The sequence below is a fragment of the Etheostoma cragini genome, chromosome 8, assembly GCF_013103735.1.
Source record: "Etheostoma cragini isolate CJK2018 chromosome 8, CSU_Ecrag_1.0, whole genome shotgun sequence".
Lineage (NCBI taxonomy): Eukaryota > Metazoa > Chordata > Actinopteri > Perciformes > Percidae > Etheostoma > Etheostoma cragini.
The window spans coordinates 4,877,342-4,893,731 of NC_048414.1; the positions used below are offsets into that span (position 1 = coordinate 4,877,342).

The 16,390-nt window shown below is 39.6% G+C and overlaps 2 protein-coding genes and 1 non-coding gene across 4 annotated transcripts in view; all 3 read right to left on the reverse strand.

The window, feature by feature from the left end:
* Window positions 1-277: 277 nt before the first annotated feature.
* rps13 (ribosomal protein S13) lies at window positions 278-4,700 on the reverse strand. Its single transcript, XM_034879353.1, has 6 exons — window positions 4,605-4,700; window positions 4,015-4,063; window positions 3,834-3,912; window positions 1,525-1,694; window positions 872-972; window positions 278-352 (listed from the first exon to the last, which is right to left on the reverse strand). The coding sequence occupies exons 1-6, from the start codon at window positions 4,625-4,627 to the stop codon at window positions 319-321; spliced, it is 456 nt and encodes a 151-aa protein (XP_034735244.1). The 5' UTR covers window positions 4,628-4,700; the 3' UTR covers window positions 278-318.
* On the reverse strand, window positions 615-744 carry LOC117949821. The gene has a single exon (XR_004657752.1). It is a non-coding gene; the product is annotated as a small nucleolar RNA SNORA19 (small nucleolar RNA).
* A 700-nt stretch (window positions 4,701-5,400) lies between the features above and the next one.
* The window catches only part of pik3c2a (phosphatidylinositol-4-phosphate 3-kinase, catalytic subunit type 2 alpha), a 46,354-nt gene continuing 35,364 nt past the window's right edge, over window positions 5,401-16,390 (reverse strand). For both annotated transcript variants that reach the window (XM_034879345.1, XM_034879346.1), the window contains exons 19-33: window positions 15,993-16,173; window positions 15,796-15,900; window positions 14,915-15,007; window positions 14,537-14,666; window positions 13,847-13,983; window positions 12,585-12,754; window positions 11,671-11,827; window positions 10,943-11,052; window positions 10,228-10,435; window positions 9,993-10,117; window positions 9,542-9,659; window positions 8,389-8,470; window positions 8,025-8,131; window positions 7,780-7,905; window positions 5,401-7,541 (exon numbers count right to left, since the gene is read on the reverse strand). In XM_034879345.1, the coding sequence (XP_034735236.1) occupies window positions 7,359-7,541; window positions 7,780-7,905; window positions 8,025-8,131; window positions 8,389-8,470; window positions 9,542-9,659; window positions 9,993-10,117; window positions 10,228-10,435; window positions 10,943-11,052; window positions 11,671-11,827; window positions 12,585-12,754; window positions 13,847-13,983; window positions 14,537-14,666; window positions 14,915-15,007; window positions 15,796-15,900; window positions 15,993-16,173 (2,032 nt within the window). In that variant the 3' untranslated portion in view covers window positions 5,401-7,358. The remainder of the gene's footprint in view (window positions 7,542-7,779; window positions 7,906-8,024; window positions 8,132-8,388; window positions 8,471-9,541; window positions 9,660-9,992; window positions 10,118-10,227; window positions 10,436-10,942; window positions 11,053-11,670; window positions 11,828-12,584; window positions 12,755-13,846; window positions 13,984-14,536; window positions 14,667-14,914; window positions 15,008-15,795; window positions 15,901-15,992; window positions 16,174-16,390) is intronic.

Here is a 16,390-nt window from a genome sequence, read left to right on the forward strand (position 1 = left end):
ATCCCTTTTATATAGCAGCTCACATTAGCTTAATCAAAATGACATGAAAGCGAAATTCTTAGTTCTTAAAGATGGGAAGCAAATTAGCAAAAAGTCCTTCAAAACGGCAGTTTAATTTCAGCCCCAAATTATTTCTCTCAAGTTTACCCATATTCAGATTATCAAAGCCAAAACGAATGGTTACATTATTTTGGCCACTAGATTGCAAAATACATTTTGAACAAAATCTCTTAACACTTGAGAATTAAAAAAAAGAAAAAAAAGACAACAGAACAAGTTCCAATTTAAATCTTTTTATTAACCCAAAAAGTGTAGCGTTTATGCCACCAGAGCAGAAGCTGTAGAGGACTCACTGTAAACAGAAAGAGAAAACATGGCATTAGAGGGATTCCTCCTCAAAATAAGCACCTCGGTATATTTATAACTTCTCTAATGGAAACAGGGTAGAACTAGTTTACATTGTGAGGACAACATTTTGTACATATAAAGTGTCAATTTCCACTGTCGTACCCAGTAAAAATCCATATATTTAGTAATGATTACCAACAAAACCATGTATGACAGTTAAGTATTGCTTAAAATATGAATGAATATAGCAGTAAACAAAATAATTCCATTGTTTGAAGGGGACTGGCAGAAGTGGCACCAAGTAGCTACTCTGCTAATTTACCTCCAGCTTTTTCTAGCACAACAGAAATATCACTACTCTTACTAAAGGGAAGAGCAGGACAATGATTTGTGCATCTTTACACACATGCAGCCCATGTGGATCAGTAAGTCTTTGACATCATGGGTTTAAATGTTTAACATAAATAGAAATGAAACATGAAAACCAAAAAGGAAAGCTTTCCAAAGCTAAACCAATACGTACTACTTCCAGTTGGGGGCCAGTACTCTCTTGGTCTTGTAGTAACGGGCCAGCCTGTGGATCCTGCTTTCGATGAGAATCAGGCGGAACTTGGCGTCCTTGTCCTGCAAGTGTTGTAAAAAATTATTATGGTATGACATGTAAAATATTTTGTCTTACTGAATATGTGCACCGACCCACGTAAACCCCTATACCTTTCTAAAATTTCCTTAGGGGTGAATAAAGTATATATACTAAAAGTACATTTGATTTTCTATACAATTTTAAGAACAATTGCCAAATTTATTGAATGCCAAATCCAAAACAAAATCTACTGAAAAGCCAAATTCTCATCTACTCAATATTGGATTGTGGAAAAACTTCTGTGGCTATGGTAAAAAGCCAAAATCTTTAGACAAATTCAAAGAACGGCAATAGACTGTCATTTATGACCAACTTACAAACTGGATCACAATGAGTGTAATTTGCCTCATGTCTTGCCTCCTGCACTCTCCAGTGATTCATGTCCATAAATTACATGTCTGTGTAAATGTATGTTTGAACACATTTTATTGGAAGGAATTTTTTGAATCTCATTTTGGCCAAATTTGACAAGTGAATATGACCATTAATGGTCTATATGTTTGACCTAGGTTTTGGTCCTTGTCCTGTTTTACCTTTCTGTTTCTCTCCAGATGCTTCCTGACTGCCACAGCCTTCTTGATAAGGTGGTAGAGATCCTCAGGCAGGTCAGGGGCCAGACCCTTGGACTTGAGGATCCTCAGGATCTTGTTGCCAGTGACGAAACGTACTTGGGCCACACCATGGGAGTCCCTCAGAATCACACCTAGACAAGGAGACAAAACAGGCTTGAACCTTGACACAGTATGGTGCTCACAAACTGCTTGATTCATACAGTGTCAGCTTTCTTACTATACATTAAAAAAAAAACCAATTTCAATGTGTTACATAGATCGTAAAACAGTAATCAGCGCAAAATTAGGAGAGGCTTAAATTGGATCAGTATCTACTTCCCTCTCACAAACCCAATCAGATACATAATTATTTTAATAAAAAAAAAACTTCAAAGTTTGTCGTAAATGCAGTTAAACCAGATTTTCAACGTAACAGTTTATGTCAATGATATTGAGCTGGTGCCAAGCTAAAATAAGTTTCTTAAAACCTAAATACAGATACAATAATTGAGCAAGCTATCAGATATTTCACAAAAAAAAAACTCAAGATGTGTAAATTTATATAAATATATATAATATTCTGTGGAGTAAACCTTGGCAGGACTTTACCACATTTTGTTGTGTAGGCTATTATATTTTTTAGTATTGCACTGTTTAAACCTTGTTTTTATGGCCTTACGTGCAATGTGAATGTTTGTGCAACTCCTACTGAATGTTGCTTTTTGTTTTGCACCATGGACCAGAAATAAAACTGTTGTTTTTCCATGTACTAAACTAATACAGATGGTATTAATAAAGTCTCTCATTTCAGAAAATGTCCCAACTTTACTCTGTGACCTTGATAATGGCACTGCAATTTTATATACAATAAGTTGAACAGGGGTGTGATTTAAACAGTTACTAAAGTATGTAATTAATAGATAAAAACACTACAACTCAAATTCTACCTAATCAGTCCCTTCTCATGCTTTTCCCGCCACCAACTGGATGTTCAGATTGCTGACCAGACAGACTGGTCTTCTGTTGTCCTAATGTTAACATTCCAGTGGATGAAGTTCATTAAACAGCAAATGCTACATAAAGTCCTCCAGAAAGTACCAGTGCGTTTTTAGTAGCTGAATACAATGGCTTTCATGGCTTTGTCCAAACTAAGTGAATCCGGTTAAAGTGGTGGAGTGAGATATCAAAAAAATTGGTCAATCTGTAATGACTAGACAATTTTATAGCGGTTACATTCGCTCTAGCACAACTAAACCAATACGAACCTGCTTAAGTTATTAACATGACCCAAAGAAAACCAATTTCACAACTGTGTTATCAGACTGTAAAAGGTTCAGCCACGTTTTATGAAAGAAAGCAAATACGCTGTTCTGCAGTCATTGACCTCTCAATTCTAGGGGTGGCAGGGACTTAGGTTGGGAACCACAGGGCCGCTGGATCAAGTCCCCATACGGACCCAGGTATGGTGGTGGACTAGTAGCTGAAGTGGCCGAGTTAGCTCAGTTGGTAGAGCGGGCGCACACGTGTGGGAGTTTGCGCCTCGAAGCAGCAGCCGCAGGTTAGACTCCAACCTGCGGCACTTCGCTGCGTGTCATTACTACTCTCTCCCGACTTTCATGTCTTCATCTATCCTCTGTAAATAAAGGCCTCAAAAAAATGATCTAAAAGGACTAGTAGTTAGAGAAGTTCATCTCCTGTGGACTGCCAAGGTGCTCCTGAGCAAGGCGCCAAACCCCAAACTGCACAGGGAGCTTTTCCAGCTGCCCCTCACTTTGACATCTCTACATTAGAGTGAAAATTTAATTTCCCTTGAGGGATTAACAAAGTAGGCCTACATTAATCTAACATAAACCAGAGGATTCCAAATTCTACAGACATTGAAATCTGAGGCTTGTACCATGATGACATTGTCCTGCATACCAACTAAAGTTGGCAGTAGGTCTGGGCGACAGAAAATCAAATTATCACAATATTTTTGACTAAATACCTCAATATCGATACTGAAACGATATTGTAAAGACAAAAACAACAGTCTGGTAAATTCAGAAAATGACAACTTTACTGTAATGCCTTTAAAACCAGGAAAAGACAACATGCCACATAACATTACAATATCCAAAATCAAAGCCAATATCACAGTCTCATTACACAATATTGATATAACATCAATGTATTGCCCAGCTTTGGTTGGCAGTCATCAATACACTTTGTGATAATGTTTACTTTCCTGCATACGCATACAATAATACTTTAGTACGTTAAGGACCTAACATTACAGTAGTAACACTTACCAATCTGAGAGGGGGTTAGGCCTTTTTTGGCCAGCTTGAAGATCTGCTCTTTCACATCATCGGATGTGAGCTTCAGCCACTGCAAGTAATAGTTATATGATTTAGCAACTGATCAAATCGGTTCAGAAGTAATTTCCTACGGTCACTTTGAGCGACTTAAACATAATGACTTGATACTCACAGTGGGGACACTGCGCCTGTAAGGCAGAGCTGACTGGGACAAGCCCTTTCTGTAGAAAAGACATGCGACTGGTTTAACACATTGGCAGTTTGACGAAGAAAGCAAACAATATAGGCATGGTTAAAAACTATTTCTAGAACCTATCTGCAAACCTGGGCAGGTGACGTTAATGGTTAATGGCTGGGCTAACGCTAGCTTTTTACTCGTGTTAGGGTTAAAACTAGTTAAGTCTTAACGTCAAATGCTTAAGTTACAAGGATTTCATTTCTTCAACAGAATAGACAAATGTTGCATTTGGGCTGTGAATACGCAAACTATTAATGTCTAGTTAAAAAGGTCTGGCTTAAGTGAAGCACCAAAATTGTGGTGAGCTTGAAGTGCCGTTAGCTAAAGCAAGCTAACATTAGCTAGCTGGAGATGGATGTCGATTTGAGGGTGCGTATATTTAAGTTATTTCCTTGCTTTTAGGCTGGACAGAAGAGCTCAATTTTGTCCTTAGGCATCCATAACACGTTTACAAGCCACATCGTGCCATCAAAATGGATCTGTCGAAACAATATTTTAACTTAAATGACAAAAAGAGAGCTCACCCGGGAGCGTGCATGCGACCCATGATGGCGGTAGAGGAAGAGAGGCCGCACACGCGACAGAAAATGGTATTTTGCGCCTGCGCCGGAAGTGACGCAATGACGTAGAGACAAGCTTGATTGACGCTCTTAACATTCATGATGTCATGAGAAGCAATTCCCGTCTACTTATTAGAAATTCTTTGTGAGAAGACATGAATGATCAAATGTAACATTTTATTTTGTCATGTAGGGATCCATTGGAGTGGCATCGAAGTTTTCTACAGTCATGCAAGATATTTCAGTTTTTACTCAGTTAGATGTTACTAAGTCACCAATAATTACTTAACATTCCTCCCCATTCTGTGTTTAACCTTAGGTAAGTAAGTAAGTAGCCTACATATTTCAGGTTATTAGAATTATGTTTAAACTTTATAACAAAGTTAATCTACAGTAACAAAATGATTAAAACAATTATTGTATTAATATTTCTGAAAACAAGGCTAGATTACTGACTGAGCAAAGCAGTACCAAAGGAGTACCAGAGGCCTCAAGTTTACTGTGTGTAACAGTTTTATTTTGGGGATACATTCTACAATATCCCGTCGAAAGGAGCCAGTTGAGGTGGTTCGATTAAATACAATCAAAGTAGCTTGAACTAGCAAAACTCACATCTGCATTGATGGAGGTATTCACCACGGAACTGGTTTGATCGAATACAAACCTTATATGTTGCAAACACTCTCTGGGTAAAAATAGATAAGGCAGTCGGTGCTCAGTGTCTTAGTGTTATACAACAGAAACAAAGAGTCACATCATGTTTGTTCCAAAACATTTAATTTGCTTTAGGAAAAAGAGGGATTACAGTACACACTGATCCATTCTGGTTACAGGTCACCAATTAAGAATAAATAACTGGCCATGTTAATACAAACTCTGCTTTCTTTCTTTTTACACTCATAAAAGATTGGATCAAGTCACTAATATTCATAGTTAGATCATAATTGTCTTGTAGATCTTATCTTAAAAAAACCTTTCCAGATACATTTAATTTCTTTATTAAACATTAATAACTTTAGATTTATAGTTAGCGAGTAAAGAGGAAAGCAGCTAACAATCAGAATCTTGTTCCCTTTTTGTGAAGATGTTTTTAGGTCAAAGTTGCCTTTTCAGCATTGATCTGTGTTCAGTTTGCCTGACATTTCATCAAAATAAAAAAATCATAAAGCCTGGCTGGATCTGGACTTCACTGGCAGTTTAAGTTATTGAAACCATTTTACCCAGTTACTCATCAAGGCGTCATTACAACACTCTAAGGCACTGGGAGTGAGTGTGGCATTGCTGGCTCTGACAGCCTCAGGTCCTGACTCCAGTTTTAACTCAGTCCATTCACTGCAATTTGAAAAATTATGTTTTTTAACCACCTGAAGGAAACACCGAACTGATATGTGATCAGCCCAATTAGTCAACCATAATCTCTTCATCCAGAGAACAGACAAGCGTGTATTCCAAAGCCTATGATACAGTTGCCCCTTTAATGTGTGCTGTGAGAAAATAGTCAAGTAATAACATAAGAGAAATACCGGTAGTGTGCATTTAGTGGCAGTTCACCATTACAAAAAACCTTTACAGTGCCGGTCCAGCAGCAGACCTGCTCTGGCAGAACTACTGATATAGCTTTAAAGAATATAGATTTTTCTTTAATAAGGACATCTCACATTGTTAATTAAATGTATGTTGCAATAAGGCCAAGTTGAGCATTAAAAAGGGACTGTGAGCACAGACATTGGCCCCCTGGCCAGCTCCCTACTTGGGAGAGTGGTTTGATTTGCCGCCCTTGTCATTACTTTTGGCACATTCTTGGGAAATCATGAGATCACTGTTGATTTTATAGAGTCTGGTGTGTGACTTCTCTACCAAAGAAGTGTCTGCTGCAAAGCAGCAAACCCTGACGCCTCATATTTGTCTAAATAGAAAATAAACAAGGAAACTGTAAAAATGAACCCCCTTTCTATTCCTTAAAAAATAAATGTGTCAATCTATATATACTCTTCTGAAAGTAAGCCGTTTTGGTCCTCTAATATCAAAATGTACAAAACATTACAGCTCTTCGTTATAGTTTAGGAAAAAGAGAGACAAAGTAAGTGGAGATTGCTTGTCACAGAAACAATCTTAATTAATTAAAGAAAGAAAAGTAGTAAAGGATGGAGGGCAGGCTCGCCTTTGAGGGTCTGTGAAACGGCTTCTTCGGGCGCCCTTTGAGGGTGAGACTGAAGAAGTTTTTAAGTGTGCATTCATGTCAAATGGGAATAACCGCTGAGGCAACATTATTATAAGCAATGACTTGGTGTGTTCAACCTTGTTTGAATTGGTAAAGATACCATGATGAAAATCCAAAGAATCAGGTTGTTACTTATCATTTGTTCAACACATGTACTTAATTATGCCTGTTTTTCCAGCCACTAGGACAGCTGTTTCTTGCTGTAAAAATACTAATTACAACTGGAGTCATTTAAAAGAAACAGTCCATTTGGTTTGTTAAATTTGAAATGAAAATATCACAGCTTATATTTGAAATTTAATGATGTCAAAAATCCTTGCAAAAATGAGGGTCTATCTCCAGACCCCCCAAGTGCTGAAGTAGTATTTTTACGAACTAAAAACTGCAGTGACCAGTATTTTCAAGTAGGGCCGCGTCTGCCACCTTTCCCATATAATGTGAAGCTTTTTGTCTGAAGACAGGGAGTTGTCCCCGGCTTTGGGAGAGGCGACGAGGGGTTAGAAGTAAGGGACGGCCGTAAGTTTATGCCACTTGACCGTCTCCTTGCTGAGGTCAAAGTCTTTGAGTCTGAGCGTGACGCCGCCCAGAAAGTAGTTCTCACGGAGCGACTCGGCACTGAGCACGCTCAGTTGAAGCTCCCGCAGGCCCAGGGTTTCCTTGCTGTAGCCGCTGTACACCAACTGTGGAGGAAGAGGAGGGAAAAGTGAATTAGTTGTCCTGATGGCCATGGAGTTCTTATTTGCGTTCAGCTGTTCACATGCACATTGGCTATTAATGAACCAGATCACATAACGTACTTATCAAAAGAAAAACCTCCCTTATGTTTACTTTTATAAAACCAAAATCATGGTTCTTGAGTTCAAGAATACATGTATAAAATATACAAATGAAGGAACTAATTTCTCTGTATTTCCTAACCATCTCATTGAAAGTAGGGTTCCTGGTTTTCCTTGAGATCTTTGTCTTGCGTTTGGAAGTCTTGTGTGGATCTGGAAGCAGGTAGGTTTTCACATATGGGTTGGGATCTGTTCCATCTTCTGATACCTGAAGGTGAGCAGAGGGATTAATAGTATGACAACAGATAGATATAAAATAAAAATGAACTGTCTGTCAAAGCAGTTTACGTTGGGATCTGTATTAAATCATAGTGTATACGTGTTTACCAGATCTCTGATGTGCATGACCATGATGAAGAGATTGCTGTGCCTGTAGGAGATTGAGAGCTTTACTTCTCCTTCCACCCGACCAGAAGTGGGACTCAGTGGAGGCTCTGCAACAGTTAGATGCCACTCATCACTTTCAGGTCGGTGTTAACACAGGAACACAAGCATTTTCAAACAAAGCTAACAACATAGACTTTTGTTTAAGGTAGACACAGTCTTTTCACCAAAAAATAACCTAAACGATTAGCAACATAATAGCCCTGTTGTTTGAGTAATAATCGGCCTGTGTCCCACTTACTGTATTTCTCATAAAGCGAGTCTGACAAATACTTGAAGGAAGAGGATGAAAAGGGCAGGTATTTACCTTGTGCTCTGGGCGTGGCATCTAAGCCTTCGGTCTTGTCGTCCCGTGCAATTGGATGAAAGAAGGTGTAGACCAGGTCACACTAGAAACAGACAGCCCGAGATTACTTCATTGACTGATACAGTGAGTGACGTAACGCTTGCCAAAATACAACCTAGAGTAGATTTGTACCCAAGTCAAACTTTCATTTAAAAGCATAATTAGGACGCAGGTTTCACTTTTAAGATTAACTGTTTTTCTATTTTTGGTTAAATGGCCTTTTGAATGGGAGCGCTAGGGGGGCTACAACAATCGCATTAAAATCAATATTTTTAAAACATTAAGAAGGCTCAACACAACATGAAAAGTTGCTCTAAGTGTCACCAGAGAATCTACATATGAACTCCAGCATTGTATTTAAACAGAGTTTACTAAAAAGAACCACTCACTTTAGCAGTTGGGTTTTCCGCTTGCAGCCATCTTGTCAGTCAAAAATAGTTAATCTCTGAATGCAACGCAACAGGGAGGAGAGTAAAGAGGGAAAGCTCCAAAAGCTTGGTTCCGTATAAATGCACGGATAATTTGTTGTTTTGTTGGTAGTGAAAACAATATTGAACTTGTAGTTCAAAAAAAGAGCCTCATATAAGAATTACATTTCCTTCTATACAGTCCGTTTATTCGCATTTCGAGATCAACACTTTTTGACTGGTAAGATGGCGGCGAGGGGAAAAACCAACAGCTAAAGTGAGTTGTTAAAACCTTTCTTTTTAGTAAACTCTGTGTACACAAACAGTGTTCTCAACATGCAGGCTCATGTGCAGAGCCTCTGGTGATACTTCAAACAAAGGTTCATGTTGTGTTGAGCCTTCTTAGTGTTTTAAAAATAATAATTTTGATGCAATCATGGTAGTGCCCCTAGCACTCCGATCAAAAGGCCATTTGACCAAAAACAGAAAATACGGTCAATCTTAAAAGGGGCGCTTCTGTCCTAATTATGCTTTTAAATGAAAGTTTGACTCGGGTAAATTCACAAAAGACCCTAGGTTGCATTTTGGCAAGAGTTACGCTTTAACATTGACAACCTGAGTATCTCTGTGTGTGTGTGTGTGTGTGTGTGTGTGTGTGTGTGTGTGTGTGTGTGTGTGTGTGTGTGTGTGTGTGTGTGTGTGTGTACCTGGGTGACCTCTGTGGAGCTCCTCATCAGGTTGTGGACGTAGTTGTTGAGCTCCAGCTTCCTCTTGGCAGCCACTTCTTTGATGTGCGTGCGACCGAGCACCATCTTGTTAGGGAAACTAGAAATAAGGAGAGAGACTAGGTTTATTTACAATTCCAAAGAATCTGATGTTACTCTCCTCTAAATTACAGTACGGAGGTGGCGTCAGCAAAGCAGCCTCATAAGATCATAGAGGGAAGGTGAGTTGGGCGATGGTTTGTAGTGTGAGGAAATTAAAACAGAATTTGAGATTCTATCTTTACAAAACATGTAAATAACTTCCTAATCACACAATGCAATGCCCTGACATGTCAATAAAGAAAAAAACTACATTGCAGTTTCGTACACAGGACATCAGATCAGTAACAGAGACACAAAGAGGCTGAGGGACAAGGTGAAGGAGATGTCTTACCCCGGCAGCTTCCAGAGCGGGAAGAGGATGGTGAGTTTGTTGTGGAGCTCCTGAAACTCATCAAAAGTGCGGAAGATAAACTGGGGCTCATTCTGACCTTCCCTTAGGATCCTCACCACATACGTCTGCACAGAGAGGACAGCGAGGGAGACAGACATGCAATCAAGTGTCAGTGTTTTTTCCAGTTTGCATCCAGAGATGTGTTGGAACATGGATATGACCCAATGAAACTCACATAGTGCTTGTCGGGGTTGTATCTCTTTTGGAAGGAGAAGATGGAGGCGTGGACGATGCGGCCCTCCTGTTTCAAAGTGTACGTCTTAGGGGAGAACGACAGGATGGGCTCGTCGTTGGCTGGCAAACCAGAGAATCGTAGCTGCGCAAGGTTGTGGATGAAGAAGTTGAACTTGGTGGCCACGCTGCCCAGACTGGACTCTATTAGCCTGGGGTGGGGTGTGTAGGGTGAAACAAATCAATCAATATGGTGTTTTTATCTTTGACCTAAAGCTTTTTAAACAAAGTTTTCACAAGGTACACATTCTTATCGATAAACTCAGTTAAAATCCAACTCAACTGGTTTTACAAATACAAGGTCCTCCTGATGCCATTTCATGTAGTCAGGAGTGTTTGTCGCTGTATTGTGAGACAACAGCTATTCTTTCCCTCCCTGTGCTTGTATTGCCACCTAGTGGATTTTGAGTTTGCAGTAGCAAAAAAAAAAAAATATATAAAAAACAAAATAGCAGCTACGTCCATGGGAACCTTCAGAACAGGAAAAAAAATCTTAGAAGAGTGATTGATTTCTCCCATTTGTGAGGTGTTTCCAATTTTGAGGTTGGGGAAATTACATTTAAAACCTTACCCAAGCTGCCCAGTTATGTTTACTGAAACGAGAGTGGAGGCAGATTAGTTTGGATGAGAGCTGGGAGAATAGACGTTAATGCGTTTACCGGGTGAAGAAGATAGTTGCCTCAGCATCTGTGTTGTGGGGCTGCAGAGCATCAAACACATACTTTAGATCCTGAGAGCCGGTCAGCTCTGGGAGGCCTGAGGACGTCATCTACAACAACAAATTTCCACACAGATTTACCCATCTATTACCCATCATTGTGTACAGTTACCTCATTACATATAGTCTATATACTGTATGCATATACCAAGATCATTAGGCCTTCATCAAGGTAAAGAACAAAATAAGCAAGAACGTGCCATAAAAGTACTTTAATTTATTTGTTTTGGTTTTCAGGCTACTAATAATTTTGCATGATGGTATATTATTTCCCTACAATATATTCCTTTTTTGGGGGGCATTTGTAGGCATTTATTTATTATTATTTATTTACCAACTGAGCTAACCTGGCCACAACCCAGTTTGTTCCTCATTTTGGCTCTTGCAGGTGCAAAAGAAAAGGGTTCCACTTAAGAATGAGAACACATCTTGCAGCACGAGTCAGCTGCAAGATGCAAAAACAAGAATCTTGAACTATATTAATCTATCAGTCAGTAGATGTAAAAATGTATCTGCAACTATTTTGTAAAGTGATTAATCTCATCATCCCTGGTTCCAGCTTCTGCAATATGAGGTTAAGCAACTTATCTTTGTTTTATATTAGTTTTGGAGGTTTGTGTGTGTATTGTGTGTGTGTGTGTGTGTGTGTGTGTGTGTGTTCTGTCTCACCAGTGACAACAGGTTGAGGAAAAGTCCGGAGTGCTTGCGGATGAGGTTGTAGGACTGGCAACACAAGTCTACAAACAGCTGGAAGCGACTGGTGGGACGCTCACCTCCGTTGATGACGTACGCCATGTCAGAGGTCAGAACGAACGGAGCACGGTCCCTGGTGGGAAAGAAGGAGGGGAGGAAAAGGAGTTTTAAGTTTGGCTTCTGAGAAATGTTAGTCCGGAAGTTATAAAAAAAAAAGTGTTTGTAAATAAAAGGTCTTTAGTGTAAATCTTCGGGAATATCTGGATCAGGAAAGTGAATGCACAGCACTAAAACTACCAAAGGGGCACCCTTAAGCTAATTAACACAACAAAATATGTCACTAGAAATGCTCAAAAGCTTAAAATAGAAGGTAGTGGTTGTAGGGCAGCCCACCAGCTGGAAATAAGTGCAGTGTCTGAGCTTTGAACCAGGTCATGCTTTACAATATACATGTATTTTGCTGAATAGAAATACAGTAAATCCTCCACATGAAATTCAGTGACTCAAAGAAATTGATCATTGAATATGATGATGAGAACAAATTATACATGTGTTAAATCATTTTCATCGGTTGGTCTTTTGTAACAATGTTTTAGTGTCTATGTTCTCATCACTGTAATGGATAATGTAACCAATAAGCCAATGTTCCAATCAATTTAACATATTCCTTTATTATTCTGTGTTTTCCCCACTGAAGTCAACTGGTATAGGATCTTTCACCTACTATGAGATAACTACCTGGTAATAAAAACAAACAGACACAAGTAAACATCCTGATACACCCTTCTGGAAAGACCTTTAAACCCTGACAGCACACCAAAGCATGTTTTATCTGACAAGCACAGTTTGTACACGCAAACACGCGATGAAGAGAATTATCTGAGTTTCACCTTTTGAAGCTGCCAAACATCTGGGCGTGACCCAGGAACTTGCCAAAGTCGATGTGGAACATGTGACCAGTGGAGCGCAGCATGATATTATCATTATGGCGATCACAGATGCCCAGTACGTAGGTTGCCACACAGCATCCTGCACATGAGTAGATGAAGTTCTCTGATGCCTAAAAAAGGTGGCGTAGAGAAGGAGAGTGGCTCAAGAAGAAGAAAAGAACAAATATGAATATTCAATGTGAGGCACACGCTTTAGGTATTGTTTGGCTGGCTACATAGCAAGTACTGCCATGATGTACTGCAAAACGGATTTGGTTTGGGAAAGCAAAAACTTAACGCCTCACAAGGAAGTCAAGTTTCTGACCAAAGCAACTGAAGATGCCTTCAGCTGATACCCCGAGGTAGGACGCAGAGCACAGTGCAGACACAGATCACAGGTATACAACACGTCATCATTGCCTCTGGCAACGTCACATAACAGCTGTTTTCTCATTGGTTGCTTTTTAAAAAGGTTAGCGGCAACCAAAGTCAAAGCTGAAATAATTTGAACTTAAAGTTGAAATAGTTTGAACCAAGGGTATCGCTTCCGCAAATGGCAAGGCCAGCGCAGTGCGATTTCGACGGCTGATGATGTTTGGCCGGCTTAAACGTATTCCCTACTTTTCCAGATGTTTCAAGCAAACCCAGAAATTATGAAATTCTTTTGCAGACTTCCCAGACTTCCCAGCCTCAAAAACATCAGAGCTCCATATAGCTCAAGTCTGCAAGTTCTGGTTTCTCCTTTATTAGTCATATGTAAGTTAACACAGGGTCAATGTTACAATGAAATGTATTTGACAAGAGAAAAGGTCAGCTCAGTAATAATATAAGCATATATCAGATGTCCTGCTCACGGTCAGGGTCACACTTTGTGCAGAAGATGTTTCGGGTCAGAGGTTGTGAATGTGGAGTAGTTTCAACTTTATAGGTGTCAAAGTTCTACAACTACTATAAACTTCAAGTGCAAAGGTGTTTTAAAGTCCTACAGAGCCAACTCATTGTATCAAAGGAAAAACTATAATTTTCCTTTGACTTTTCCTTTTAACATATGTGAAATCAATACTTTGTGTCAGACAAATAATAAATGTCACAGGTAGTGCGGCAGTAAGTAGAATAATATGCAATAAATGGATTCAATAATACGTTTTTTTTACTTTGGAGTGGTAGGTACATATCTGTTTGGCTTTCAATGTGACTGTGCACACATGCTTTATGTGTTTTACCTTCTCATACTCATCCTCAGCAGGGTTGTACTTGCGGAGCCACTCTGCCAGCGGTTTGTCCTTGAAGGATCCGGTGACGCCGTACTCCACCTGGATCTTTCTCAGGGTGTCGGAGGACGGCACTAGCTCCACCATGCCTAAATAACACATCACAACGTCTATTAACAGGATGCATGCATACAACAGTCAGCTCTGTGTTAGTCCTATAATGGTTTTGTATTGCTGTAATGACGATGCCATTGCATTGCATGTCTGTCATATTTGGCTGTTAGAAGTTTAATACAAGTTGATTACATGACAGGACTTTATTCATAATTTCTGCCAACTTACAGCAACCGCATACTTCTTTCCTTCTTATAAAACACCTCAGTAAAGACCTAATCTATTCTTGCTATGGTGATTTTATTTTCAGAGAGAAAGGTCGTATCCTTTCTGAAGAAGTGCAGAAGTTATTATTATTCTTGCATTTTTGGCAGGTGCATTGCCACTTCATTCTTGACTGGCTAAGGACCGACTCGGATTTGTATGTAGCCGACAAAAACAAAAACGAATTGCAATGGGATTTGTGATCTGCCCAACCGACATACATGTCTATATGTGGCAAAGTGTCAATCAAAGTGTCTTAAATTTGACTTGAAACTCTTGAAATAACAAGTGTAAATGGGGCTTCTGTGTGTGTTTGACTGATACCTTTGTCCTTGCCGGTGGAGATGCATTTGAAGTTTACAATGCGGAGGTCCAGCCCCTCCTGCAGCCAGATGCGATCCATGATGCGGATCATCTGAAGAGCCAACATGTCCTGCCTCAGGTCCTCTCCAACCTGACACACAAACAGACAAACAGAGAGCTAAATTACATCAAAACACTGAACTTTTGTTGTTATTGGTTGGATTTCACTTCAACCACCAGAGGGCGCAGTGTTCAGATAAGAGACACAACAACTTTATTCATATTGCACATTTCAGTAACAGGACAATTCAAAGAGCTAAGAAAATATACCATATAATGATGACTACTCATTAAGAGAGTTTTCCACACAATTCAAAATACTATGTGTGGGTACCGTACCTTGAACATAACATTGATCTCTTGTCCCAGTGGGTCGGCGTTGACCAGAGCCAGCTTTAGGGGAACTGCGTTGGAGTTGAAGAAGGAGCAGGCCTTCACGCAGACACACACACAGACACACAGAGTATTGTTTTTTATCTTCTGCACTACATTATGCTGTTCTATTATTTTTTTAAGATCCAGCTCTTGTTATCTTTATTTCTTTTGTATTTATTTGGAGACATGTTTTTAAAGCCACTTTTGTTTCACTTACCCAGAGGCCACATAATGTATCTCATAATTATGCTTCTCCAAAAACGTCACCATCCAATGACTACTAGTACTACGTCTGGATCATATCCCTAAAGTCATGTCTGACTAGGGAGGTATGCCAGAAGCCTGGGCTATACAAACTTATACCCAGATAGATTCAGCAGAGGAAGGCCTGATTAGAAGCTACTTTATCTCCAACAATTAATCTTGTGGCAAGTAGTGATCCTCTTCTTACTTAGGAGGGTACATGCAGCTGTTAAGACAAGTGACATCAAAAGTATCTCATTATCTGTATGAGACATTTAACAATATATGCGTGCCTGTTTTTTTTGTCTGCGTTTTGAACCACAGGGGTTCTACAAAAAAGTGATGTTGCTGTTTTGTGTTTCCCGACAGACTGCTCCATTGAGGTTTTCTTATTTTCCTGCTTTGTGTATTTCTATTCACTGGAACAGGTGGGAATTCACAACTGCTTATTCTTTTTGGATCGGGTACATCCAGTGTGGGGAGAAAGGTGTATTGAATTATATCGAATTATATCGAATTATAAAGAATTACTGAATAGTGCGTAGTTTTTTAATGCAAACTTGACAACCTCTCATTATTTATCACCTTTATGTGTGTGTTACCTTGATGTTTAGCTCCTTGGCCACCAGGCTGGGGCTGAGGGGCATCCGGCAGCTGTTCCTCTGAAAAAAATTCTGAACATTTTCAAGACCCTCCTGCAGCGCCACCTGAACACACAAAAACACACATAGAAATACTATAACACATGCACATACACAATATAGTAAATATTACAGATCATACACTCAATCACACATACCTGTCGTGTAGACCCCCCAGCCTGCCTGACTCTCTCTGCCACGGCTCCTAGCAAGGTGACCAGGTGAGTCTGCTTCTCCAGCTCCGCCCTCAGCTTGACTCCACACAGACACAGCAGGGCACCCAGCACCCGCTCATAGCGTTGTCCAAAGGCAGGATCCTGCACTGCGTCCTTCAGCAGCCTGCAGCCATTACACACATTAACAACCAAACTTTATTGGACGCTATATTACACAAATTGTCACTTTCCCTTAAGCCTGTTTTTTTGTGATCAGCATGAAACTGCTTAAATCATTTATACAATAAAACTATTATTCTTCCTGATTTCTAACCTACAGTACTATTATTAAATTGTCTACAAAGAGCCTCAGCACGGAGATCATCATATAAAAAAAGTTA

Excerpts from the sequence above, each read along its gene's own strand:
- rps13 (XM_034879353.1), bottom strand. The coding sequence starts at position 4,627 with ATGGGTCGCATGCACGCTCCCGG. Across the intron at positions 3,913-4,014 it reads ACAGGCGCAGTGTCCCCACT|TGGCTGAAGCTCACATCCGA; the intron begins GTGAGTATCAAG and ends TATTACTTGCAG. Across the intron at positions 1,695-3,833 it reads CCTAACCCCCTCTCAGATTG|GTGTGATTCTGAGGGACTCC; the intron begins GTAAGTGTTACT and ends CTCCTTGTCTAG.